Genomic DNA, 10,076 nt, shown 5'->3' with positions numbered 1-10,076 from the left:
GTGATTTTCATTACAGAAGAATGAACGCCTGACATGCGCGAAGGTTTTTTTCCCTGCCTTCTTGAGGGTTTCATGAACGACTTGCCGGGGGAAAAGGCACAGGCTGTGTGCGTTTAAAAAAAAGAAGAAGAAAGAAATCCTCCTAATTCCGTGGTGGCTGATTGCATAGCTCACTTGATACGTAAGAATTTGCATTTTTAAGCCGCGTTGACGCGATAGAGCAGCGAAGTCTTTCAAAATAAAGGTTTCAATCGCTTTCTCCACGGCGGGTTAGACTAATATTTCATTGGTGTATTCAGATGCACACCACGCTGGAGCTATCGAAAATGTAGGCCCAGTGAGCTGTCAATTGCTCGGTCGTGCCTTCCTGTATTACTGTGCTGCATTAAATGTAGCCCCTATCACCCAGTGTCAATAAGGCGACATAAGGAGAAACACCTCAGCTCCAAATAGTCGTTTATGACTTAATGAAGGTTACCGTGATATCGGGGTGTTTGACATTTCCCTCCCCCCGCCCGTGACATCTTCCATTAGGAGCCTGAAGCATAAGCTGGACCATCCTTAAATACTGGAATTTGGTGGATAAGTGGACATCTACATTTTCTCATCTAATCATCCAAGCGTTGAAGTCCGTGGGAGGCATTCGGGGGCGTCAAGGCTCTGTAGTAGAATACATGATGAGGAGGCTGCATGTGTTGCACTTGCTCTCGTAAGGAACCGGTTGGCGTGCTTGGCCGCCTTCACATGAATTACTAACTATTATCGGCCCATATGACAGTCTATTTATAGAAAATGTCCTTCTTTGTCCGCCATTGGCATGCGCTCTGACCTCACATTACCACAGCCGCTCCATATAGTTTAGTAGGCTGGTCGTTTCATCAGTTTTATCAGGGTAAGAACAAAATACCCCCGTGCAGCCTTTCATAAAATGTCACGATTGCCTGATAGGAAACACTCCCCCTGACCCCAGAGGTAGCCAAAGCATCCCCTGTGGTGAAATCTTTGTTTCGGGACATCTGTACCCTCTCTGCTGTTTCCGCACCATTTCTCTCTGATCGTGTTATACTGTAATTTGCTCTTAGGTTTGTCACCTCAGCGGCATAATCTATGTTTCAAACCCTCCAAAACCACGCGTGTTTGATATTTACGATCGCAATAATAAGCTCACAGCAGAAAGCCTGGATAATAAAGTCTGTAAACAAGTTTGGTGTCATAATGGAAGTAAGCTCTGATTTCCCTTCTGATTTGTCATGGAACCTTTTGTTATCCATATGATTGCAGTTGGGCTTGTCATCAGCTGGCATCTCTTGAGGTTCTTCTATATTATCACTGTTTCTGCAAAAATAGATACTCTCCTTTTTCCATTTTTTGACAGTTTTGTCATTCTGGCTTTCTCAGCAGTGTGCTTCGGATGCAGGTGATTCAATTTTCCTTTAGAAAAGGGTTATAACAACAATAAACGAGCCCCCACAGTCTTTTATAACACAGTATATAAGGTAGAACATAGCACGTTATGGTATTTGTCACAGATATTTGTCACTTGAGTCCAGCTTCTACAATGAAACAAACAACAATGACTAAATGGACTAAATGGATGATTTAGTGTAAATTTTTTCACTATCTGCAATCTTACACTGCAAGTCCTATGACCAAACCACAATTTACAGATTTCCATCCAACTATTCCACCACTGCAAGTGCAAGTAGAGAAACACATGACTGTGGCACAATGATGTGCTTGGAATGTGCCATATGGTGGACAGGGAATACTGTGCAATGTAAAAGCCTTATCACTAGCAGCTGATTTCTGTTAGGACAGAGAAAGACACACTTTTGGTGTGTTCACTTAAGCGGTGGCAGTCTATTGTGCTTTCAAAACCTGTGTTTGTATGTTGTTGTTGTTTTTTTTAAAACATTTCCCAGCATTGTTCTGCATGTGTGGTTTTCCTGTAATTTCAGAGTTTATATGCCTAACTCGGAATGGAAGTTGGATAGCCTAAAAAGCTTCAGCATTGGACAAGAAGACATATTTTAGGTCAACTTACAGAGTGAGAAACATGCTGGAGTCACTGCCTGAATCGTTGGCTCATCATTTTTGACACAAGTCAAACTAAAACAATAATCCTAATTCTGTAGAGACTCACATTTATATATCCTAACAAACTCTGATTCACTGGATATTTTCTGACACATTAATGCCTCAACTCTGAGCAGTGTCATCTATCAGCAAAAAAATAATGATTATGAGGCTCATTAGCAGGACAGTGCTAATTTGTTAAAAGATGCTTCTCTGCAGTCTTTTGCTGGATATGTTGGGGGTTTTTCCCCATAAATTTACCAACTAGACTTCACAGAGCTGCTGTAGCAAGCTGACCGCTGAAGATAACAGCAGCAGGCTTTGTTGTTGCACATGTCAGCATATTTGAAATTTGCATTTAATTTGCTCGTGTCCCTTTGAGCATGTAAAGTTAAAAAAGAGGGGTTTTTTGCAGCTAAAGGATATAGATGAAATATCTGAAGGCATGCTCTGTCCGAGCCTTTAGACAGATTCCATTTGATTTTCTTTTGCCCTTTTTAAATATATGCATATATCTGTCCAGCCCCGTTCTGTTTCCAGACACCTGTTACTTAATACAGCTAGCAGAGAAGACACTGTCTCGTTCCACTTCCTTAGCCTGGCTGCAGTGATCGCTGCTGGGCAGGCGCTGATTTACAGATGAAGCTTCGGTGAAAGCAGCTGAGGGTCCCCATCATCAAAAATCGCATTGAATTTCACACACTGCCCAACCTGTCGATATGCTCTACCGTGCCATTAATTGTCATTTTAACTGCCCTTCAAAGTAAAATACAAGAATGTACATGATAATAAAAAAGGAATTATTTGCAGAATATACCCTTAAGTAAATTTTGTGCTGCATATACAATTAAACATTTAAAAAAAATTTTTTTTAATCAGACCTTTTTGAAACATTACGTCAGACGACTGAGGTGCTTTATCTTTGTTAGCCCTGGCATAGTCACCATGGCAACTGGATCTGCATAACAAGTGTCACCAAAGGAGACACTTTGATGGAAGAGTCTGGTTCTTTTTAACTTACACTGAATGCCTATAAGCTCAGTTAACCTTTGTCTTATACAGGGTTATACAGGGTTATACAGGGTTATATAAGGTATTTGACCCCAAATATCAGCTACGGTGTAATAAGGACATCAGGTTTAAATAAATTATAAGCGTAATACATCTTGTGATATATTTAAACTAAAGATGGCACAAACTGACACATCCATTATTACACCCATTAAAAATTAACTCTCCCACATCATTTTCTCCCATTTAGCCAGTAATGTCTGCTTTGCTTTGCAGTCTTTTAATTTCTGAAAAAACAAAACAAAAAACAAACTAGGCCCCATACTATGGCATTACTGTTATAGTTAATACTAATCCCTTCACATGTTCAAAAAATGAAACCCAGTCAAAAATATCCATTTATTTTCTTCATTGCAGTCTGGAGTCTATGCCAGATGACACTGGGCAAAGAGGCGGCGTACACACTGGATGGACAGTTCACCAGTCTAACACAGGAAAACGCAGAGAATCAGACAACCATCCACACTTTACTGTTTGCACATAACAACATGCAGTTAAGAGATAACGGCTGCAGCATTGTGCTGATCCCAAAGACACGTTCAATCCCAAACTCTTTACAGTCTTATTGTGAATATTACTGTGTGAATTAAATTATCCGTTTATGAGACAATAAAATACTGCAGGGCTTTACTCTGTTCTGTTTGCCATGGAATCTGTTAGCTGTCTTTTTGTACACACATAAATCACATTTATTTCTTTAGATATTGCATTGACTGCACTGTTGGATGCACTGTGATACTCTGTGTTCATGTGCTGTGATGCTCTTCATACTGTTACAAGCATGCTCGGTCATGCTTCTGTGTATGTGGGACATGTTATGGGCTAACTGCTCATTAAAACCACTTTCCGAACAACACATTTTTCTCCTCGCACGAGGAGCTAATTAGGAATCAACACTGCTAATTGGGTCTGTACTTTATCATTATATCTTAATATAATAAAACAATACAACTAATAGCCCCTATTAGTTTTAATTAAAGCAATATCATTAGAATGTGAAAAACCTTAAAAAATGACTATGTTTTAAAAGATTTTTCTTTAGTATCTCAGTAAATTTTCCATGGATATCATTGTTCACTCTACTGCACAATAAGCAAGCATCAGTGAATGGGCATGTGATATATCGTTAGCTTCATAGCATAATTGCCTAAGTCATTTGACTAAGTCAATGACTTAGGCAATTATGCTATGAAGCTAACGATATTATTCCTGTGAATTAGTCCGTTGTTTATTTGGGATCATTAATGGGATTTACTGTACATCACTGCTGGACAGTGTATGAATCCAGTGGGATGCTGGGAGATTACTGTAAGTCACATAAATTGTGTCAATTTGCTGCTAATAAAACTAATAAATGATAAAACTAGTTATTTTTCAATCCATAGTAGTATTTTGCAGGCCAGGTCTGTTTTGGTATTCTTTTCTGAATGCAGTGTTTTTTTGGGGTTTTTTTTGTAATAGTAAATGCTTTGTCTCGCTGTGCCTTTCATGTGACACGTACAAATAGTGGTTATTTATCTAACAGAAGCTTCTCTCCTGTTTCCTCAGATCTGACTTTGATCTACTCCACCTTTTCAGACATGAAATAAGTCACCCATGTGCAGTTCTAAGAGTCAGAGCAGTCTCATTATAACTCGCCCCTGTTAAGGACCCCTCTGGTGGCTACACCGCCGAATCACAGGACATGTACGGCAGTGCCAGAGCTGTAGGCCATGTAGAGAGCAGCCCCGTACGGTCCCCGCGCCTACCAAGGTCCCCCAGACTGGGCCATCGAAGGGCACACAGTGGGAGCGGGGGCGGTGCGGGGGGCAAGACGCTCTCCATGGAGAACATCCAGTCCCTCAACGCTGCCTATGCTACTTCGGGGCCCATGTACCTGAGTGACCACGAGGGCGTGGGCTCCACTGCCACCTACCCAAAAGGCACTATGACTCTGGGTCGCGCCACCAGTCGGGCCATGTATGGGGGCCGTGTCACAGCCATGGGCAGCAGTCCCAATATTGCTTCTGTGGGGCTGCCTCATGCTGACCTTCTGTCTTACAGTGACCTGGGCTCCCTCTCCATGCTGCACCCCCACCACCACCAGGGGGTGCCCTCTGCTCTGCTGAGGCAGGCAGTGCGGGGCAGTGGTGGGGAGCTGCTGGAGATGCAGGCCCAGCTCAGGGAGATGCAGAGGGAGAATGAGATGCTGCGACGGGAGCTTGACCTGAAGGACAGTAAGTTGGGATCTTCCACCAACAGCATCAAGAGTTTCTGGAGTCCTGAACTGAAGAAGGAGAGGATAATGAGGAAAGAAGAGGCGGCTCGTACGTCAATCCTCAAAGAGCAAATGAGAGTCACTCATGAGGAGAACCAGGTGAGACAAGCCCTCGTAGCTGTCATAATCCACTCATTACTGCAGTGAATTTCAGTTGCTGCTTTTGTCTCTTGCCTTTCTGTTTTTTTTCACGTACTGTCCTTCTTGAGCTGTGACTGTGCTTTCACCACGCTCTCCTTCTGCAATAGACCACAGTCATCCTCAGTCCAAGATTTCAGAGAATTATTGCAGTCATGTTTTTCAATACTTGTGGGAACCTTTCTGGAAAGAGTTATTTGTGTGCATAAATATTTAACATGCCGACACTCTCCTCTCCTAGTACTCCTCTGCAGAATCAATGTCACCTCAGCCACAGGAAATACAAAACCCTAATCAAGTTTTTTACAATATACTCGAAATCTGAGCATATTAAGTTAAAAGTGCAGTGACGCTGCCAACAGGTAAACTGAACTTCCTGCACACAGTATAGAAGCAGCACTGCTTAATTTTAGTGTATTTTTTTAAAGGTTCAGCAGATTGGCCCTAGAGGGGGGAGATGTCAAAAGGTTTTCTGCTTGCCTCAGTGTGGGGGTGTAGTCATGGCCCAGTTAAATCACTGCCTGACAAGAGTAGGCACAAGGCCCAGACACAATTGTCAAGGACTCTTAAACACTCTCTATCTGTCTTACTCTCTAACTGTCATTCTCATTTTCCACTGTCTGTCCTTTACTCGCACTGGCTTTGATCATCTCTCGCTGTTTACCTCTGTTCATCTGGCCTTCACTGCATTCACTTTAAGAGAGCTTTCAACCTACTTTTGGAGTTAATGAAGTAAAAGGCTAACCTGCAGCTTTCTTCTTCTTTTCCACTGACCTGTGTGTGCAGCACACAAATATCTACAGAAAACAAGGTGGATAAAAAAAAACCCCCAGCTGAGCTCGCGTTCATGTTGAGAAAATGCTCACCCTGATTTTAATCATTTTTATGTCAAACCTTGGTGGCAGAAATTGGAAACAGTTAGCTGACTCATAGTCTGGAGAGAACATTTGAATATAAAGCCCTCGGTTCAGTTGGATATGTCATTGCTGATGATACAGTGCACTAGATTGTGGAGTAGGTCAGCGTACTGCTTGTCTGGCCAGACTGAACCGTACAGTATGTTTTTTCTTTTTGTGGCAGGCTGTGGCATGATGCAGCAAATTGAAGAATACCTCAGTGATGTAAAGGTTAAATATGACCAGCCGGCTGGCGTCTTTGTGCCAGTTTGAGATGTGATTTAAAATAACGAACAGCCAGTGGGGCATTCATTACTCAAAGCAGCAGACGGTGTCTCTCCCCCCTTCAAGGTCATAGAAGGATAGTGTTAGCAGGACCGTCACATGACTGTCTGTCGGCACATTGGTTTGGATTTATGTATAAGAACAGCCCTTTAAAAAACAAATCGGTGTGGACGCACCTGATTTGACTGGAGTTAAAAGGGCCTGCACTTTTTATTCTTGTGGTTACAGCAGTGTCATGAGGCTAAACTGAAAGATGCGTCACAGGCTGGATGCCTAAACCTGCTAGCAACCCTCATAAAGGGTGTGGGGCAGGTGTACTTTGACTCTTGTCTTTCTTTATGATTCCTAAAAAAACAAGGGGGCACTTGTTTTGGGCGTGAATGAGCATTTGTGTGGTGTTATTCGATTTCCTTGATTTGTTTTTTGAATCCACGCCTGAATAAAAATGATATCATCATTTGCAACACATTAATTTGGCAACAGTTGTGTAGATTATGCACAGCCTTTGTATTTGAATAGTAGGCAGACTGTCTGGTTATTACTGATGAGAGTCTGTGTCACGCATCGGGATGAAGTCAAAGATTTAACATCGAAACAAGTTTTGTATGCAAATGTGCCTGTTTAATAGCAGTGTCAGTGACAGGACCAAAGCAGTTCTTTACATTCAGTGTGATTAGGTACTGAGTCCTGTATGCATTTTTAGCCTGGCTTCAGACATTGCAGTGGCTGATTGGTCCTGTAGAACATGAAGGCTATATACAGTGTTGGCTTTAATAGGTTTTCACTTGCCACAAATATATTTAGCCTTGTCCAGTCCATAGTCATCCCCTGCACTGAGTGATATTTATGTTCCTCCTGGTAGGGCTCATTAATGAAGTATGTCAGCTAATAAAAGGCAGATGTGCCTTGTTACTATAATTGGTCTGTTCTAAGTTGATTTCTGGGCTGCAAGGCGTCCTTACATAAGTGCATACTTGCAGTGGAATGCTTTGGTCACACCCACTAGGCTTGTTCAGAGGCTGAGTGAGGAGCAAATTGCTTCATTAATAATGGAGTAATTTCAGGCCAATCATTACGTCTGTCTTGCAGAACTCTTTACAGTTGCATCAGGTGCCTTGGGCCTCTATTAGCTTGAGCAAATGCCATGCATTATTTATCGTGCGAAATCTAGAATAAGGGAGGATGTGCTTCTTTTTTTAGACAAACTTTTTAAAGACATGCTCTCTGGCATTAGATTTTGCCTTTTGTCTGTTTTGTAAAGCGAAGATTTCATTGTGAGTGAAATACCAAGCGTAGCCTGCAGAGTTTTTATCAAAACGTTCAATGGTCATGACTGGAGGTAATGATTACTGATTAGCCCGGGACCGTTTTGTGCATTTTTAATGTAGTGTGGCTGAGGCCGTTATAAAACTGTTCTTTTTTGACTCCATTTCACCAAATGTTTTGCTGCGCTCAAGCTGGAGAAGAGCTGCTGGAGGCAAATATGTGAGCTAGAGCATACCATATCGGACTGAGTCATGACCACTCCTGCTCAGCCACCCAGTCAGCCTGCATCAATGCTTTTCACAAAAATGGAGGCTGAGCTTCCCAGTCCCTCTGCTCTGTGTCTGTGCATGGGTGCAATGTTTGCTTATTTTATGCTGGAAGATGCCAATCTTTACATGGTGTTAGCACAAGTGTGAACTTGTGAATCTCACCAGAGTGTTGGAGTGTATTTTAAATACCTCATGAAAAAGCATTCATGCTTGTATTCCTCATATCTGTGTGTGTAGTGTGTTTGCATTCTTAATTAGCGGTTACTTCCTTTGGTAGTTGTGCTGGCTTGTAAATGTGTGCACAGAAGTTTAATTGCCAGGGTGTGTTTGTGTGGGAGGGGATAGTTAATTGTTTGTATGTATGATTCATGGCTCAGGTGAACCCACTACAGAGTACATTAGTGCAGTTTGTTGATTTATCCCATTTCATTAAGTAGCAAACAAGCTTGCAGCTGTCATACACACATGATGAGCAAAAGTACTGATGACACGTTGAGTCATGTCACAGTCAGCGTCATGTGAATAGTCACTTTTCTTAAAGTGCCCATGGATTCTTCCCGTGCCGGCCACTCTCCATCAGAGCACATAAGATGGCTGCTGCCTCATCCACACGACAGGAAGGTGTTGAAATGAGGAGGCCGTCTCCCTATTTTATTTTGACAAGATGAGATTAAAATGCAGTTTACATAGGGCAAGGCTGCTAGGATTTGGATGAGAGTGAAATGTTACAGTCTCCTTTTTCTACAGAATCACATCAGTTTAGATTCAGAGCAGAGATTTGAGTGCAGAAAAATCATAACAAGTAAAGTAATAAAAAATATGCACAAATGTAAGCCAGAAAATAAAAGGTAATCACACAATTAATGACACTGCAGTTTTGCATTTCTCTAGGAACATATTTGAATCTTGTTATTTCAATACATTACACTGAAGCATGTCAAAATACAGTGGGGGGAAGAATGATCTGATCCCCTGCTGAGTTTGCTCACTTGCAAAGAAATGAACTCTAATCTTCTCTGATTTTTATGGTAGTTTAATTTTAATGGAGAGAGACAGAATATCAACCAGAAATTCAGAAAAAAAAATACATTAAAGTTAAATCCTTGTTGGCAACCACAGTTGTAAGACAGCCATAACATGTTTCTTGTAGTTGCTCAGCAGGTCTTCACACATCTCTGGTGGGATTTTTGGCCCACTCTTCTTTACAGACACTCACTGAAACCTTGAGGTTTCTTGGCAGCTGCTTGGCAACTCAAAACTTCAAAGTCTGGAGACTAGCTAGGCCACTCCATGACCTTAATGTGTTTCTTCTTTAGCCATTTCTTTATTGCCTTGGTCATATGTTTTAGGTCAGGGGTCAGCAACCTTTCTAATGATGAGTGCCATCTAAAATTTCCTCAGAAGTCAATGTGCCATATGATTGCATTAGCAATAAATTTAATAACGCTCTATACTAACAGTTACACACTATATAGAACAACTTTATAGAATTATATTTGTTCGCAGATGTTGGCAGCTATCAGCAAATAGTTATCAGCTATTTTGTAACAAAAAAAAGACACTTTTTTAGCCATAACAAGAACTCCATAACAGCAAATGAACTGTACAACAGAAAATGCAAATGCTATTTATGGTCTCCTCACAACAATGATAAGAAAAATAAACTGGGCCAATTGGCATGTTTGTTAATACAGAGATACACGTATTAATGTGACCTCTGGTCTCTCACTCCAGCATTCAGATGGCTACCTGAGGACTCTCTTCGTGTGAGAGAAAATCTGCTCACACAGATATATAGAGCCAAATACTGTCAATAAG

At 41.5% G+C, this 10,076-nt stretch overlaps 1 protein-coding gene across 3 annotated transcripts in view; it reads left to right on the top strand.

The window, feature by feature from the left end:
- Window positions 1–4,831: 4,831 nt before the first annotated feature.
- erc2 (ELKS/RAB6-interacting/CAST family member 2) overlaps window positions 4,832–10,076 on the top strand; it is a 40,432-nt gene continuing 35,187 nt past the window's right edge. For all 3 annotated transcript variants that reach the window (XM_085354261.1, XM_085354260.1, XM_085354259.1), the window contains exon 1: window positions 4,832–5,503. In XM_085354261.1, coding sequence (XP_085210387.1) covers window positions 4,832–5,503 — 672 coding nt within the window. The remainder of the gene's footprint in view (window positions 5,504–10,076) is intronic.

Source organism: Diplotaxodon limnothrissa, linkage group LG5, assembly GCF_057381915.1.
Source record: "Diplotaxodon limnothrissa isolate DT_005_m linkage group LG5, D_limnothrissa_male_GT1.1, whole genome shotgun sequence".
NCBI lineage: Eukaryota > Metazoa > Chordata > Actinopteri > Cichliformes > Cichlidae > Diplotaxodon > Diplotaxodon limnothrissa.
The sequence above is the reverse complement of the archived record's forward strand: the minus strand, read 5'-3'. Positions and strand labels throughout refer to the sequence as shown.